This window comes from Marmota flaviventris, chromosome 2, assembly GCF_047511675.1.
Source record: "Marmota flaviventris isolate mMarFla1 chromosome 2, mMarFla1.hap1, whole genome shotgun sequence".
Taxonomy (NCBI): Eukaryota; Metazoa; Chordata; class Mammalia; order Rodentia; family Sciuridae; genus Marmota; species Marmota flaviventris.
In genome coordinates, this window is record NC_092499.1 from 140,938,640 (window position 1) to 140,956,007 (window position 17,368).

Below are 17,368 nucleotides of genomic sequence, written 5' to 3' on the forward strand. Positions count from 1 at the left end.
AATAGTTCTGATCAGCTGCATCTTAAAAACAAAAACAAAAAAACCCAGGATGTGCACAGATTTGGTGTTTGGCTTGGGCGCTGGGGATGGAGCCCAGGGCCTCGGGCCTGCTAAGCACAAGAGTCCCCATGGAGCTCCCTTGCAGCCCTGCGGCTTTTTGAATAGATGTATGTGTGTAAAGGGTTTTTGTAATTGTTTGGCTTTTTTGAAGGCCTTTGAAAGGCAGAAACATCTGGGGAAAGGACTCGTGGTCTGATAATTCACTAGAATGTTCTGTGGCTCTGATTCAGATACAGCAGTCATTCATTTTACTTCCAGTTAACAGTGAGATTTGGGTGCTTTGGCTTCCATTGGAAAATTGAAAGGACTGATGACCCTGTGCCCTTGTGGGCTTCCTGAGCTGGACACAGGGGCAGGGCTGGGCAGGAGCCACAGGTGGGAAAGCCTCTCCTGGGAATATGTCGCAGTGCCTTGACCTACACGTGGAGGGTGCTTGGTAGACCTTAAGTCCTTCGCCAGTGCGGTCTCAGGGTTAACCGAGATCCGACAGGCTTGGCAGAGATCTTCAGGATTTTTAATTGTAAAATAATACATACTGATTAAAAAAAAATCAACAAACTTAAAAATTGTCCAGGGAACCCCCCCTTATCCAAAGAGGAAGTTGGGGAAAGAGTAATCCAGTAGTATCTACTCTGTTATTTACATGGTGACAGTGTAGTGACAATGGCCGTAAAGCAGCTTGACCCAGTAAGCATTGCTAGGCCAGTGCTGCTATCAGTGGTTTCCAGTTGACATCCCAGCCAGTTCTCACAACAACCCTGTAAAGTAGCTGCTTTTTAAATCATCACTTTATAATTGAGGAAAATAGGACCAGAGAGGTGAGTTAACTTGCCTAAGGTTGCACAGTAATGGCTGAGCTGTCTTCAGGATCCCTATTCCTAACTATTAGCACTGAGAAACTTTGACCTTTTTTCAGCACTTCCTTGACAGTTATATTAGTGGAACTGGGGCAGAATACCCTGAGAGAACAGCTCCAAACTACTCGCTACCTCTCCCATCTCCCAGCACCCATGTGTGTTTTGTATTGCCCGGACATCTTGATTTTTGTTCTTTTGGTTTTCAGCACAGTCTGTGATATCCAGCAGGTGCTTAATTAGGATTTATCTCAGATTTTTAGATTGGGTGACCTGGGCTTAGTGATAAGAACATTTGCCTAGAGTGTGTGAGGCCCTGGGTTCAGTCCTCAGTACTGCACACTGTGTGGCTCTCTGTCTGTCTGTATATATTGACCTGTGAGCACTATAGTCAGTGAGGTCCGAGGCTGGGACCCCAGTTCCAGCCCCGACCTGGGGTCCTCTGTTCTCCATCTCGCACCTGCTACCACTGGAATGTCCAAGGTGGACCTTCACTCACATGGTGGCTCCCGAGCCCAGGTGGCCAGAACAGCAGGGGAGGCCAGGCAGCTCCTGCCCGCCCTGAGGCCGGCACTAGCTTCCTCAGCACTGCCACCAGGGGTAGTCTGCCTTCCCTCCAGCTGGGCCGGCCTCCCCTTGAGTGAGTCTTACAGAGATGAAGTGGAGGCTGCCAGTCTCTGAAGAACTCAGCTTGGAACGTGCAGTGTCGCCCTGTTCCCAGTGGTAGTCCCAGAAACTGCCCAGGCTCAAGGCAGGGGCATAGAGCCCCCCTTGGAGTGGGAGGTATGTCTGCCCCACTCGCCCACGTGAGCTCTCCCTGGCCCCTCTCTCTCAGGCCCCTCTCTCTTTCCTGAAGCCTCACTTCCACCTGGCCTTTGCACTTGCTGATCCTCTGCCTGGAGCCCTCCTTTCTCGCCTGCTCTGGCTTTTGAGTGTCAGCTCACATCCATTTGCAGGGCCTAGATGGGCCCACCCTCTTGTCCCTCTGTAGACCATTTGATTCTGTCCTCACACGCAGGAAGTAAGAATACCCTGTGCGCTCAGTTGCTTACTCACTCCATCCCGCCCTCCCACCCCAGCCCAAGTGCAGGCCACCCCTATGCCTGGCAGGTGGTACATGGAATTCAGGAAACTTAGGGCCGGTGAGTCAGAACCAAGTGGTCAGCCCTCGCATACAACTGCTGGTGTCTCTGGTGATCAGAACTGCAAGCAGGAAGAGAGGGCAATGAGAGTCTGGGGTGACGGACTCCACTTCCAAGGCGGGATTGGCCCCCTGAGCTGCTCCTCTGCTTCTGAAGTTGATTTCACAGGGGCACCTCCAGGGCCCCCCACCTCTGGGCACTGCCCTTCTGTACGGTTGGCCTGGGAACAGCCTCTCTGAACTTTAGGGAGGCCGAAGACCACCTGTCCCTGCATGGTTGTACCCTAGCCTGCAGTGCCATCCCTCAGGAGAGGGGGCTGACAGGGCAGGGCTCCCCAGGGAGGTGGGAGGGGAGACTTCTGTCATTCTGTTGTCTTCCCTTCCCCTGCTGTGACCCCCACACACCCCTCTCAGAGTAGGGAGCTCAGAAAATGCAGTCAGGCCAGTGTTTCAGGAGTGTGGTGGGAACCTCTGTTTTCTTATCATTAAATTGGGAGCCGTGGGCTGGGGATATAGCTCAGTTGGTAGAGTGCTTGCGCCCCCCCCCCCCCCCCAAAAAAAAAAGGTAGGGGGTGGGGGAGCCAGGTGCCATGGTGCACATCCTTAATCCTAGCTATTCAGGAGGCCAAGGCAGGAGGATTGCGGAGGCCAGCGTGGACAACTTACTGATACCTTGTCTCAAAATCAGAAGGACTGGTAATGTGCTTGTGGTGAAGCGCTTGCCCAGCATGCTCCACAGCCCTGGAGTAAAACCCCAGAACCGCAAAACAACAACAGAAACCGGGAATGGCGGAAATGGGCTGTGGCAGGGCCCAGGTTCCCCCCCCCCCCCCCCCCCCCCGCTTACCTGGGCAGCAAGGGCAGGGCTTGCCTTGGTGTCAGTGCTGGCACCTGCCGTTGCCATGACTACTGTGCCTTTTGTTCACCGTACCAGAGCACCCAGCCTGGTGCGGTGGAGGTCCAGCTGCATGCTCCTCTCTGAGGCTGACGTCTGGACCCAGAGACCCGCACACCGTTGGGAAGACACGGCCCCTTTTCCAACTTGAACCAGAGAGCCATGTGGGTTTGCTGCAGCCTTGAGCTCTTAACATGGCCTTGAGCTATCCACACCCAGGAGCCACCCAAAAGCAGAGCAGGGAGCGTCTCCCACCCCACTGGCCTCCGGTGAGGAATGGTGGACTCAGAGGGCTTGCTGGCTCCTCAGGTGGAGCGAGGTGAGGCAGGGTTGGTGCTGTGCCCTGGAGTCAGGCCTCCCAGAGAGCATCAGCCAGCAGCAGCTTTACAGGCCTCTTCATTTTCCCTTCAGAGTGGAGCCTTCGGCCCTGGAGTCCGGGGATTGTGGCAGGTGTTCTCCTGAAGGCCTCACCCCCTTTGTTACTTTTTGCCTCCTTCATTTGAGTTACTTTGTTTCACTGTGCACTTGGCTAACCTCCCAAGAGCACTAAGAGACATGGGCTGCGCACATTGTTATTGGGTGCATTTTAATAGTTCCTTTGCAGGTAGGGACGCCAGGCAGGGTGTGCGAGTGGCCTTGTCTGAGGTGATCGGTCCTCTCAGCAGGATGATGAACTGCCGCTCTGTGGCCTTGCAGTGATATGCACTTGTGCTCTGTGCCTTCAATTCATCAAACCCTAGGGCAATGCTTAGATAATCACAACCTCTCTGACATAGTTATAGTGTGAGAGTGTCTGATTGATGGTGGCCACCAAAGAAGGGGAGGCTGCTGGGAGGTCACACAGGACTGCTTCTTCCCTCTAGGTTGCCCTCCCCCTACTGCCTCTGCCTTACACTGCACTCCTGTGGCAGGGGCTGGGGCATAACTGGCCCTGAACACACAAGAGCAGTCTCCTCAGAGCTAGGCTGGGCTCCCTGGAGGTGGAAAGAACAGAGGGACATACACAGGAAGACCCCTTACCAAGGCCAGCAGCCTCAGTTAACTGATTTCCCTGTGAGTCCTTGTCCCAGCCAGGACCCATGGTGGCAGGTTTCTGACCTCAACAGAGAGTGCAGATCAGGAGTAACCCTGCAGGAATGAGGGGCTCTGCTGTCCTCCCTCAGACTCCGTCATGCGCAGAGCCATCATCCGCCTTGCTCCCAGCCCTGGTCCAGTCCAGTGAGGAGAAAAAGCCTGTGTCTCTCCTGACAGTTCTGTATACACCATAGAGTAGTCTTCAGGCCCATCTGTGGAGTGAGGCCATCCCCACTGGGTCATGGGCACAGACTGATTGGCCAAGCCTGGCGGAATGTGCCTCTTGAGCCATCGAGGACAAAATGCCCACCCTGGAGTGGATGAGGGTGGAGGCAGCGGGCACCCAGAGAATAGCCAGGTGTCAGCATGAGGAAGGGGATTCCTGCTGGTTCAGTGACACACAGCCAATGTTCTTCATGCACACACGTGGTTGCAGCCACCTGGGCAGCGTTCACTACCACCGTGGTCTTCCTGCCCTCTGAGTCTAGACAGCATCTGGGAGCAGTCAGTTTGGATGTTATGTGAAGTGAGTTTCGTGTGTTGAATGTGTCTCAGGACTGTCTCACCACCAGAGAAAGGGACAGATGGGTCCATTCCATCAAATTGAGGGACTGCTGTTCATGCTGGGTGTTGAGACGCATCATTGCGCACTGCACATGGTCCCTGCTTTGCTGGACTCCTGTGTAGCTAGGGAGACAATACTAAATAACAGGTTTGGAATGTGTGTGGGCCTTAGTATTCCTTATCTGAATATTGGGTCCAAGTGCCTCACTTGGGATATGGTGAGGCAATGGCTACTGTCACTGGGAGACTGACCCAGAGGCAGGTACTGTCCAAAGGAGGTGGGAAGCTGAGAAACAGCCAGGCAGGTGCCTCTGCTTCTCTCGGCCCAGAGGGTCCCCCAGGCTGGCAGCTGATGGGAAGCGGGAACCTGCTGTGGTACAGTGAGAGTTGTTGGTGTCTGTTATCAAGCAGTCATTCATGGTGAGCTTAGCAAGACACTGGTCATCTCGGGCTCTGAAGAGGTCACTACTGTATGGCCTTCTCAGGGCAGTTGTTGGGATTTAACCCCACTTTGGGACTTCCTCAGTCTGTTGAGCTTACCTGTAACCCCTTTGAATGGAGCCTCCACCTGGATGTCCTCACCAGTGCCCTGTGAACACAAGTGTGGAGGCCCTGCAGCCCATGATCACCTGCCTGAAGAGCACAGACCTGGGATTTGTAAGGGGCTAGGGAGGGGATTACTGCAAGTGAGGCACTGCCCACACCAGAAAACCCCTCAGGCCTCCATCTGCAAGCTTGGGGTATATTGTCCTCACAGCATGGCCGTGGGGAAAGCAAGAACTCTACCCTCACCGCCCGTCAGGGGTCAGGTCTTGTGCATAACTGGTGGAGCCCCACATGCCCCTGGGGGGAAGAGGGCTTGGGCCTGAGAGTCCCAGAGTCCTTCTTAGTCCTTGGCTTGGAGCCCACATTCTGCCCCCCCAACCTGGTCTACAAATCAGAGGCAACACTTGCCTCATAAAATGGCCCTCACGGAGAGGGGGGTAGGATAGGGCTCCCGGGTGAATGGCCACGCTGGGGAAAGAGGCCAGGGATTGAGGGAGTAGAAGCTGGAATGAGGATTTAGCAATCACAACAAGATTTGGGGAAACGCATTGCAGGGTCCACAGTTCATATTGGGCAATTCCCACGGGTCAGGGGCCTTGACAAAGCCTCCAACTTACCGCTCGGCATAGCCTCTCAGCCTCCATGACTCCCTATCCTAGCTAGGGCTTCAGCTTCAGGGCAGGCTTGAGAAATAATTGCCCAGTGAGGGAATCTCAGAGGCCTGAGCTGAATGAGGATCTGACTTTAGAGAAAAAAGGACTGAGGTACAGAGAAGGGGAGAGGTACCCCAGGCAGAGTGTGGGAGTGGCAGAGATCCCTGTATACAGCCCGATAGCATCCTCGCGCCCACTCCCAGGCAGGTGAACTTCATGACCTCGGGTGTGCAGCTTCACGTAGCAGTGTCTGTGGAAGGTCCCAGGGTCTGCCAGGATCTTGGGGGCCTAGGCAGCAAGGCCAGGAGCAGGGACTTCACCCACGCAGCTCTGATTACATTAGTTTGTGGCTTCTCTGGTTCTTTGCCAAGGAAGGAGAGAGAAAAACGAAGTTGGACGCTAATTTACAACTTCACTGAAGCATGAAATCGCTTCCTTCCTTTACCAGATTATACTTAAGTAGAAAATTGACTTTGGGTGGGGGCAAGGGGAGTTATATACTTTTGAAAATTAAAAGTGAAGAAGAAACTTCGTTGTGCCCACCACTGCTACTGGGAGGAAAGCAGCACAGGCTTTGGGGGGGTCAGGATGCAGGAATGCAGTTTGCTTCTTGGCTGCGTTTTCTTGAGGCGTGTGATTTTTCCTGTCTTGTTGGTGAGAACTTCCTTTGACAGCACTAAACTGGGTCTTGCTGGACTTTAAAATGCTTTGGAATTTTTCCCCAATTCAAATTTAATTGAATTTGGATCAAAGCCAAAGTGCTTTGAACCCTCCAGATTGAAGCAGGTGGTGAACCTCTGCCAATCCAGTTGCACAGTTGCGGTGCCCAGCAGAACAGGAGGCAGGAGACACACACCCTTGGTGGCCAAGATTCTGTAGTTACCTAGAGGGATCAGGAAGGGACTGTAGGCTTTGAGTGTTATGGCTGCTTTGGTGCTGAGAGTGTCATCCCAGGCCTTTGTCTTGCTCCCCAGGGTGAGTCACTGGTGAACTGGCCTCACCTCCAAACCCTCACTCATCCCAGCTAGGTGCAGAGGTCTCTGCAGATCCCTAGATTTGGAGAACATATCTACACTGAACATTTGGGGAGAAGGGGGTGTTTGGCTCCTACTGTTTGCAGCCTAGCACAGGATGGGAATGGGGGTGGGAATATGGAAGGTTCTGCTGGGGTGCTCACTGGTCCTAGGGAACATGTTTAAAAAGTCCCCCATGGCAAATTCTCCAGGAATCCAAGCCTCCATATGCTAACTGAGGGTAGAGGCGGGCCTCAGAAGTGGACAGCCTGCATGGGATTCCTGGCCCTGGCTCCTGGTATAGCTGCTCTGCTTCTCTGAGCCTGGGCTGCTCTCACTAAACAATGGGGCTCACAAGAGACCCTTCACCCAAGGACTCCTGAGCATGCAGTGTGGTCAAGGGCACATGCTACTGAGCGCTCCCTTGGCCTCTGTCTACACAAATCAGGATGCCTCCCATGTGCTCTTCACTAGGAGAGGCAGCCCTAGCTGGAGCTTACCCCAGGGATGGCTCATCTTAGCCCAAAGATGTGTCCTAGTGTTTCCAACCTAGGAACAAAACCAGTTTCTCCAGGGCAGAGAGAGACCCTTGGTGCCCATTGTTCTTAGAGGTGTGGCTTAGGGAGTGGGGATGGTTTGTCAGAGTTGAGCAGAGTGGAGGGGAAGGAGAGGCCAGGGTGTGTGGGGCTGGGGGCTGGGGGCTGAAGGCCGGGCCACCAAGAGGGCCTGTGGGCAGGAGAGGCCTCTCTCACCTGTGTCCCTCCCCCTGCAGTTTGGCTACCATGTCGGTCAGCGTCCACGAGACCCGCAAGTCACGGAGCAGTACGGGCTCCATGAACATCACTCTCTTCCACAAGGCCTCCCACCCCGACTGCGTGCTGGCCCACCTCAACACGCTGCGCAAGCACCGCATGTTCACCGACGTCACACTCTGGGCGGGTGACCGGGCCTTCCCCTGCCACCGGGCCGTATTGGCCGCCTCCAGCCGCTACTTCGAGGCCATGTTCAGTCACGGCCTGCGGGAGAGCCGGGATGACACGGTCAACTTCCAAGACAACCTGCACCCCGAGGTGCTGGAGCTGCTGCTGGACTTTGCCTACTCCTCCCGCATCGTCATCAACGAGGAGAATGCCGAGTCGCTGCTGGAGGCCGGCGACATGCTGCAGTTCCATGACGTGCGGGACGCGGCCGCCGAGTTCCTGGAGAAGAACCTCTTCCCCTCCAACTGCCTAGGCATGATGCTGCTGTCCGACGCCCATCAGTGCCGCCGGCTCTACGAGTTCTCCTGGCGAATGTGCCTGGTGCACTTCGAGACCGTGCGGCAGAGCGAGGACTTCAACAGCCTGTCCAAGGACACGCTGCTGGACCTCATCTCCAGCGATGAGCTGGAGACCGAGGACGAGCGGGTGGTCTTTGAAGCCATCCTCCAGTGGGTGAAGCACGACCTGGAGGAGCGGAAGGCCCACCTGCCCGAGCTCCTGCGCAGTGTGCGCCTGGCCCTGCTGCCGTCGGATTGCCTGAAGGAGGCGGTCTCCGGCGAGGCCCTCCTCATGGCGGACGAGCGGACCAAACTCATCATAGACGAGGCCCTCCACTGCAAGACCAAGATCCTGCAGAATGATGGGGTGGTCACCAGCCCTTGTGCCCGGCCACGCAAGGCAGGCCACACGCTGCTCATCCTGGGGGGCCAGACCTTCATGTGTGACAAGATCTACCAGGTGGACCATAAGGCCAAGGAGATCATCCCCAAGGCAGACTTGCCCAGCCCCCGGAAGGAGTTCAGTGCCTCTGCAATCGGCTGCAAGGTCTATGTGACGGGAGGCAGGGGCTCCGAGAATGGGGTCTCCAAGGATGTCTGGGTGTATGATACTGTCCATGAGGAGTGGTCCAAGGCAGCACCCATGCTGATCGCTCGCTTTGGCCATGGCTCGGCAGAGCTGGAGAACTGTCTGTACGTAGTAGGAGGACACACGTCCCTGGCCGGCGTCTTCCCGGCCTCGCCTTCAGTCTCCCTGAAGCAAGTAGAGAAATATGACCCTGGAGCCAACAAGTGGACGATGGTTGCCCCACTGAGGGACGGTGTCAGCAACGCTGCAGTGGTAAGCGCCAAGCTGAAGCTTTTTGTTTTTGGAGGGACCAGCATCCACCGAGACATGGTATCCAAAGTCCAATGCTATGACCCATCAGAAAACCGGTGGACTATCAAGGCTGAGTGTCCCCAACCTTGGCGGTACACAGCTGCTGCTGTCCTGGGCAGCCAGATCTTCATCATGGGAGGTGACACAGAATTCACAGCTGCCTCAGCCTACCGCTTCGACTGTGAGACCAACCAGTGGACACGGATCGGTGACATGACTGCCAAGCGTATGTCCTGCCATGCCCTGGCTTCAGGAAACAAGCTCTATGTGGTCGGGGGCTACTTTGGAACCCAGAGGTGTAAGACCCTAGACTGCTATGACCCCACTTCGGACACGTGGAACTGCATCACCACCGTGCCCTACTCACTCATCCCCACGGCCTTTGTCAGCACCTGGAAGCACCTGCCGGCGTGAGGAGCACCTGCAGAGCCCAGCCAGGTGAGCCCCAGCCTGGGACTGCTCTGAGCCCCCAGAAGGACCAGGGGAGACACACTTCTGCTTGTTCCCACTCTGGATAATGGTTGCTGTGTCTTCCAGGGAAGGCTAGGTGAACAGCAGATGACTGGGATTTAGGGACAGGTGACCCTGGGTTGAGGCCAGGGTGGCATGCTTGCTGGTGTGCCAGGGAATTTCTCTCTCTGTTTCATGCGTGAGTTGGAGAGGAGGCCTTCCTTATAGCAGGCACGTAGGTGGGCATGTGAATTAAGGGAGGCCATTCCTCCAGGCCTCAGAGTGGGGGTTGCCATGGAGCAGGTGCCCATGAGTCTGTTGGTCTCTGTTCTTAGGACCACGGTTGTGAGAAATTGTTAAATGGAAACCAGTAAAGGTGCCACAGACAGAGAGAGCCGTATGACACATTAGGCTCTCAGGAGGGTGAAAGGAGGGAGAGGAGACACCAGGACTTAGGCCAGGTCTGGGATGGGCAAGAGTCTAGTGAGGGGAAGGAACAGTGGGAGGAAGGTCTGCTCTGGCCCCACCTCTTCTGAAGGGGGTGTGGTTTTTCCTGCAGCTGGTCAGAGGCAACATCAAGTGGCAAGTACCAAAACTAGAAGGGAGTGTCCAAGCCAGCCTGGCAGGTTGCTCCAGGAGGGACCAGCAAGGGTGGTGGGTTCTTAGGCACCAGAGAAGGGTTCTAGATGCTAGGCATGCTCTCCATAGTAAGGCCCTGGGAAAGGCTGGCATGTCACTAGCTCTTGTCCTATGTCCCATCTTAGAGCCTTCCTCCTGTGCACACCTAGGATGGAGAATGGAGGGTGGCCCCCAGGGGCCTGGGAAGCTAGAGGTTTAGTCTAGCAGCAGGAGAGGAGGCCTGGAAGAGCCTTCCTGCATGGGGCCAAGATGTTTTCATTCCCCCAGCTGCACCAGCGACCTAGCTCTGGCCTGGCCCCACCCACCTCCTGCTCTTACAGGGCTGAAAGACCCCCTGTGCAGGCTCAGGCCCAGACCCCTTCAGCCTAGGTCATAGGAACTGTGCCAGGAGGTAGCCAGAGCCAAAATATTAATTTCCTCAATGAATAGGCAGAAACAAGTGCTTGAAAGCTGTACACAGTGACAGCAGTCCTTCTTAGCTGGGACTGCTCCTAAAAAAGCTGATGTCTCAGCCCTTAAATGAGATCCAGCCAAGCCTTTGAATCACTTAAAGGGCCTGGCAGGCATCAGGTCAGTAAGCACAGGGTGCCAAGCTCAGCCTGAGTAAGATCTGCCCTTGGTTCTCTTTAAGGCCTTTTGGATTTGTTTTGTTTTGTTTTAATCTGCTTTCTTCTTTGGGAGAAAAATCTTACCCTGCCAAATTTCTTGGTCCCATGGGGAGTAAGCTTCAAGGAGGATATTGACATTTCTGATTGATGACCTTTTCTGACTCTAGGTGGCTTAGAAACCTGGGGTGTTAGGTCACCTGCAAGGTGGAGGCCCTGCTTAGACTGGGGGGGAGGGTGTGTGTGTCTCTGTCCATCGCTGGAATCCTGAGCGCATGGATTGGTGACAGGACTCAAGTGGGAAGGGTAGGAGCAGGGAGGCTGCCCACCCCTGGATCATGTCCCCTCTGCCTGTCCCTGCCTGCTGGGGTGGGGGCAGCTCAGCTGGACCTGGCAAACCATGTAGTTTTCAGGAATTTCTGTGCTTTGGGGACCCCAGAAGGGAAGCACACATTGGCTCTGACTCTTACTGGTTGCTTGACGCTGGGCAGATTATTCCATGCCCGGGGCTCTGCTTTCCTGTCTGGACAGTGGGAGTGGATATTGTGTTGCTCGCAGTACTTGGCTAGAGATCAAGTGAGGGGCCAGCATCAGATGCTGCTTTTCTAAGGGGGAGGATGATGATATCACGATGACAGCTTTGGGACACTGTACTACAAGGGCCTCGATGTCCCTAGCCCATCCTCACAGTTGCAATTGCTATAACCCGGGTACCTTCGCATGCCCACCAGAGTGCTGCAGAGGCTTGTCCCTTTAGTCAGTCTTCCCTGGTGCACGGCGGGATGCTGTTATCAGCCCCACTTTAGGGATGAGGAAGTGGGCTAATTGCACAAGAGCCAGCTCATCCTAGATGGGCCTAGGAAGCCCTCCCAAACCCTGCTTTCCAGAGCCTGTCCCCAAGGCATTCAGGCTGCAGGCGTCCTGAGCTCCTGCAGTGGGAGCTCCAGGTTGCTCTGGGCCCCAGCTGTGGCTCTGTGTCCTTTTCGTGGGCCCTAGCAGCCAAGTGGAGTCCTCCTTGCAGCCCCCCTCTGTCTAGACCTCTCCTCCTCTGACTCCTGTCCCCTCTGGTCAATGCTGGGTTTTTTCAGGCTCTGCAGGTGGCTGCTCCTATGCCCCTTCTCCTGCCTGGACAGCTCCAGGTTCTACTTAAAGGCAGGTTCTCCTCGGGAGAGCAGCACTCACAGACAAGCAAGCAGGGCAGAGAGCTGACACTCAGGGCACTTGCCTGGCCCTTCCCATGTTCTGGGTGGCCATCCATACCTGCCCTTGGCTCCCTGAGAAGTGGACTGAGCTGGAGGAGAGCCCCCAACTTAGCCACCAACCAGGACCCCACCTAGAAATGGTCTCAGCCCTCTCCCCCCAATTACATGTCCCTCTCCTGTTCTTCCAACCTTTCCTGGCAAGTAGCAGCGGGTGGGGGTCCAGATGAAGGTCCTTCCCAGAAATGTAGCTCTCCCTGTGCCTGTAGAACTCCATCCATCGTGCCTTGTGCAGATGCAGCTCCAGGAGCCACTAGCCAGGGTCCCCTGCAGGTGGCAGCTTCTCAGCACCTCTGGTGGCCTCCTTGCTCCATGTGGAGCTCTTGCTAGGGGCTGCGTCTGTGCTGAGTATCTTTGTCCTTCCCTAGTCCTCCCAGAACAACTTGTCATATCTGTTGCTACCACAGGGTTGGCAACATGACTGTGAGAGCCGATAGCTGGCATCGGGTGACCATCCTGGGAGGGTTGAAGCCGGACCTGGGCCCTAGGCATGCCCCACCCCCGCAGGCATCTCTGGGGAGAGTCACCAGGCATCCTCAGGTCCTGCAAGGCATGGAGTGGCCCTTCAGCAGCACAGTGGGACAGGGCATTGCTGTGTTGAAAATTGAGCACCATCAGGACCTTGACCCCTGGGGCCAGCACATTCTCTCTAGTGTCACACTAAGATCCACATCCCTAGGGATGGTTGGCAGTGGGACCCTGGAGCTAGGTGTGCCCCCATTTCCTTGGGTTGCCTGCTGAGGGTGGACTTGCCACAAACGTCCTTTCCTTTTACCTCTTCTCCAGCTCCCCATGTCCCTCCCTCCCACCTCCGTCCCTCACAGGCTTCAGGACATCAGTGCTGGCATTCAGGCCATGAGAGCTCGTCTCCTCCTCACAGGGCTCGGGGGCTCCAGTCTCAGCTCAGTCACTAGGGGAGCCTGTTCCTCCAGGAGCCTGGGGTCACTTGTGCCTGTGAGAAGCCTAGGAATAGGATGGCACCCGGGTCTCCATAGGGCAGTGCAAGTCCACAGGCAGACCTGCACCAGCAGCCCTCAGCCCGGGCCTTGGCTGCGCCTGCTGCCCAGGCAGTGGGGTCGACCAGACCATCTTCCACGGCGGAGGTTTGTTTCATTTTACAAGGAGGAAACCAGGCCTCAGAGAAGAGGCTGCCAAGAATTAGGAGGCCCCCTCAGGGACGACCTTGGGATGAGCCTGAGAGCAGCTGGGGGATGGGAGAGGGAGCACAGAAGCCTGGCTTGCGGCTCCCCGGGTGCCCGGTCTTTAGGGCACCATCTCTCCCTCTCAGCAGCCAGGGGTGCATAGCCCCCACCCCGGCACTGGTGACAGTGGGGCCTTGCCCTGAGGGGACCCACATGCCAGCCTGTGATATGCTGAGGTGGGGCCCAGTGGCTGGGACGGCCCTCTCAGGGGGACCTTGACAGCCAGGCCCTGGAGCTCTGGTGATGCCATCTAGAGCATCATGAGGGGTGCCTCGTGATTTGGGAGAAACTTGGAGGGATTTGTGGGGCCTCCACTAGTCCACTGAGAACACAGCAGCTACCGTGCCAGCCCAGCACAGGCATCTAGAAACTTGCTGGCACTGGAGATGGGGATTCCTACAGGCAGGAATCCCCAGTGCTGGCTTCAGGTTTTTTTTAAACTATGTTACTTAAATACATAGAAGCGTACAACTAAATAAAAGCTCCTGTGTTCCCAGTCTTAGCAGCTGCTAGGCAGCACAGATGTACAGGTTAAATGCAACAAACGCCCAAAGACCCCTGAGACTGGAGCACCCAGGATATTTTGCAGAGACTGTGCTGCCTCTGCCTTTTGGAGTGAAGGCTGCATGGGCAGGGCTGTTGCCTGTGCCCCAGGAGCCCCTGGGGCAGCCTGGCATTTGGGACTCAGCTGTGACTCCTTGGTTTAGAGCTGCCTCGGAGCCCACAGCACTTCCAGGGCTGAGCAGAGTCAGAGCTTGTTGGGCACTGAAATTGTGAGTGGACACAGGTGCACCAGAAGACCCTCATGGAGGGTTCTAACCCCTCCCCTTAATACAGGGGACCCTCCTTTGAGAAACCCTGCCCAGCAGATCTGTTTGTGGGGGCTTCTCCCTTGCTGCCCTGAGGGCTTCGCCCTCTCTTCCAGGTCCTCCACGGGCTCAGTGCTCTGTCCTGCAAGGTGTGTCTGTCTAAATTCACTCAGGAGCTGCAGCCTGGCCAGGGGATGTCTCCCTGGGCTCATAGCTCCAGCCACATCCCCCCTCAGGGTAAGGATTTGCTGAGCTCTGAGAACCAGAGCAGCAAGTCAGCTCTTCTCCCTGCTTCAGGGCTGCTCCCCACAAGCCTCTCCCAGCCCTTGGATTCTCAGCTTCTCTGGAAGGCATCTCCTCACTTCCAGGGGAAGCACTGCTGCTCAAAGCGGGGTGTATTGGTAGAGAACACAGCACAAGAGTGTGAGCTTCCTGATCATAGGGACAGTCTCACCTGGTCCCCACTGTGTCCCCACAGCCTGGAGTCAAGAGGCTGTGCAGTAAATGTTTGTCTACAGCACACATGAGCCTGCTGGCTACTGTCCACAGCCTGTCTGTCACTTATTCCTCTTAACAGCATGGCCGACCACATGCCTGCCCTCCCCCCTTCTTGTAGACCCTCCATCTGCCCTTGTGTTTCTGCCTCACTAGCCTACTTTTACTTATATTTTCAAATGTGCCAAATTCTCACCTCAGGATCTTTGCACATGCTGTTCCTTCTGTCTGGGCTGCCGTTCCCCTCTAGCTTACTCCTGCCCATCCTTCTGGTCTCAGGTTAAATATTACTCACTTCCCACGTCCTCCACCAAAATAAAATGAAGGCCCTGGCTCTACTCTCATTTTTAAATTTGTTATTTGTAGCACTTCTCTCTGTATAATTATTTGTACAAGTCTGTGGTTTCCCCCACAAGGACATGGATGGAGACAGTGGCTGTGTCTGTTTGCTTTCCTGTGCCCCAAGGTCTCCAGGGTGCCTAACAGAGTGTGTAGGGAATGTGGTTTGAGATGAATGACGGGCAGATAGGTGGTATCCCACATTGCAGGTGAGGAAACCTCCGTGCAGCTGGTGACGGAAGAGCCCTGTTCTTATCCTGGGCTTCTGCTGTCGGCGCCCGAGTTCCAGCACTGTTATGCAGCCTCTTGATTTTGTTCCAGTTTAGGACAGAAGAACAGGGCCACTGATTCGTTCTTTCATTCTCTCCCATTCTCTCCTCCACAGACTCTGCGTGTCTCTCCTGCCCCGCGGCTGCGGCCCTCACTTTCACAGAGCGGCCTTGACCCCGCTGCCGCAGTGCAGAGCTCTCCGAGTGGCCAGAAGCCGACTGCACCAGCTCCAGGCTGCAGCAACCTCGAGGCTGTTCTGAGCTTTAGACAAGACAAGCGTCCTGTGGCCCTGGAAGCCTCTTCAGCTTCGAGTGGTTTGCATGGAAGAAGAGCAGCCAGAGGACAGGGGTGCCAGCAAAACTCCCCTGGGCCTTTGGGGAGGACACACCTGCAAAGGCTCGAGGTCATCTGTCAGCAAGTCCTGGACTTGGGCTGGGAGGTCAAGGTCAGAGAAGGGGTGGGGTGGCAGCACAGGAGAGCTTTGGGTCACTTAGCACTGATGGCACAGCCTTTGATTCTAGGGCTGCTCTCTGGGAGGCTGTAATGTCACCCACAGCTGCTGTCCCAGACCTCGGGGAGGCATGTCCACCAGAGTGAGCAGAAGGCTGCAGAGGAGAAAACAGCATGGCTTTCACAAAGGCAGAAACCCCACCTAGTGACCTCATTGACATCCGCAAGTCTTCATTAGTACATGCACTCAGACCCCCAAGGCCAAAGGGGAGATTCCTGTGGGCAGTGCCCCATGAGGCCCTCAAACCTTAGTCCACTGGGGACCTGGCCCCAGGATGCTGTGCCTAGGAGGCTGGGTCAACTCAGCAAGACTCGAGGCCCTAGGAACCGTCCCCTCAGCCCACCCTAAGAGGCAGTAGTGACTCCCTCTCCTGATGGGACTGCATCCATCAACAGCACCAAGGGCTCTTTCGGGAGACCACACCTGTCCTCAGGTGGTGGCCCTGCCCTCTAAGACTAGGGGCAGCTGTGAGCTGGGGATAACAGAATTACCACAGGGCACCCGTTACAGATACTCCATGGCCAGATTCGTCTCAGTAGGAGGTTGGTGACAGGCCTCCAGCCAGAGCCCACTGTCCTCTCTGGCGGTTTGTCCTTGTAACTAGTGACACTGCATCCTGACCCATTTGCTCTGTGAGCTCAGAAAGTAATAGAATGGTCCCGAGAGAATTGCCAAACACTTGTTTATTGCTTTCACTTCCTAGTTCTTGGGGAGCCCCTCATCAGTGTACTCCCAGAATTCAGACTGCATGGAGGTCAGCTTGACACCTGGTGTCAGACTTCAGTCTCATCCTTCACTCATCCTATCCACCATCTGAGGGAAACAGGGACATGGTACCATGGTAGGGGGCTGGGCAGGGCTCCCTGACCTGTGGCTTCCCAGGCCACCTGCCATTTGCATGTGCTGCCTGTCTGGCTCAGGAGTGGGATTCAAGTGGGCTATGCTGCTGATAGAGACTGGGGTACAGACCAGTTACTTAATGACCCCAGATGTCCCCATACCTCTACACTGGTGCTGCCCCTGTGGGTGTCTTTTGGGGAGTGGGACTTTGGGCTGGGTTTGCCTGTAGATGTGCTCCAATAATCAGTTACCCACCAGGAGAGAGCTGGAAGTGGCAGTTGCTTCCGGTGGTACCTTAGACCCCACACCCCACCCTTCCCAGAGGCCAGCCTGTGCTCTCAGGCTGCGCCCCAGGCGGCTATACTGCTGGAGAACTTGGGGCTCTTGGGCCCTGTAGCGGGTGGAAGATCTGCAGGCCTGCAGGGAGTGGCCCTTGACCCCGTGGGCTGCTGAGCCGAGATAAAGCACACTTCTCACAGCACAAAGGACCCGGCCATGGTGCTTTCCCCAAAAATGTGTTGCTTTTATCAGTTTTCTAACTTAATAAAAAAGAGTTCAGAAAGTCTTGGTCTTCCTTGGGTTCTGGGACCAGTTTTGGCAGACTTGAGTTCCTGCCTGCCACCAGGGCCTAGGGTGTGCCTGTTGGCGTCTGATTCGGGGCCTTGTGGAGAACCCACAGGAGGAGAGGATTCCTCTTCCTCCTTGAGTGTTGTTGCCCCAGAACCCTTTGCGTTGATCTTGGAGCATCCCGATGCTGCTCCCCCTCCTCAGTTGGAAGTGTAACTCCATCCCTTTCAACAGGCGTTTTTTGTGCAGTATGGGCTCCTGATTGGCACATAGATGTGAAAGCAACAAGCGCCATGAAGTGGGTGTGACTTTAGGCAGCTTTCAGACCTCAGCACGCCTGACTGCAGGGTGGGCCCTCAGTAGTTATGCCACCGCGTTCTCAGCACCCCTCAGCATAGCCCTAAGCAACGTAGCCAAGTGGCCTGTGGCGGGGAGGATGTCGAC

General features: G+C 55.6%; 1 protein-coding gene and 1 long non-coding RNA gene across 2 annotated transcripts in view; one reads left to right on the forward strand and one right to left on the reverse strand.

Annotated features, from left to right (window-relative positions):
- The window catches only part of Klhl25 (kelch like family member 25), a 32,847-nt gene extending 15,974 nt beyond the window's left edge, over positions 1-16,873 (forward strand). The window contains exons 2-3 of the mRNA XM_027922398.2: positions 7,573-9,376; positions 15,122-16,873. Of these exons, the coding sequence (XP_027778199.1) occupies positions 7,583-9,352 (1,770 nt within the window). The 5' untranslated portion in view covers positions 7,573-7,582 and the 3' untranslated portion in view covers positions 9,353-9,376; positions 15,122-16,873. The remainder of the gene's footprint in view (positions 1-7,572; positions 9,377-15,121) is intronic.
- LOC114080787 (uncharacterized) lies at positions 5,862-12,211 on the reverse strand. Its single transcript, XR_003580658.2, has 2 exons — positions 12,024-12,211; positions 5,862-6,148 (listed from the first exon to the last, which is right to left on the reverse strand). It is a non-coding gene; the product is annotated as an uncharacterized lncRNA (long non-coding RNA).
- Positions 16,874-17,368: the final 495 nt, after the last annotated feature.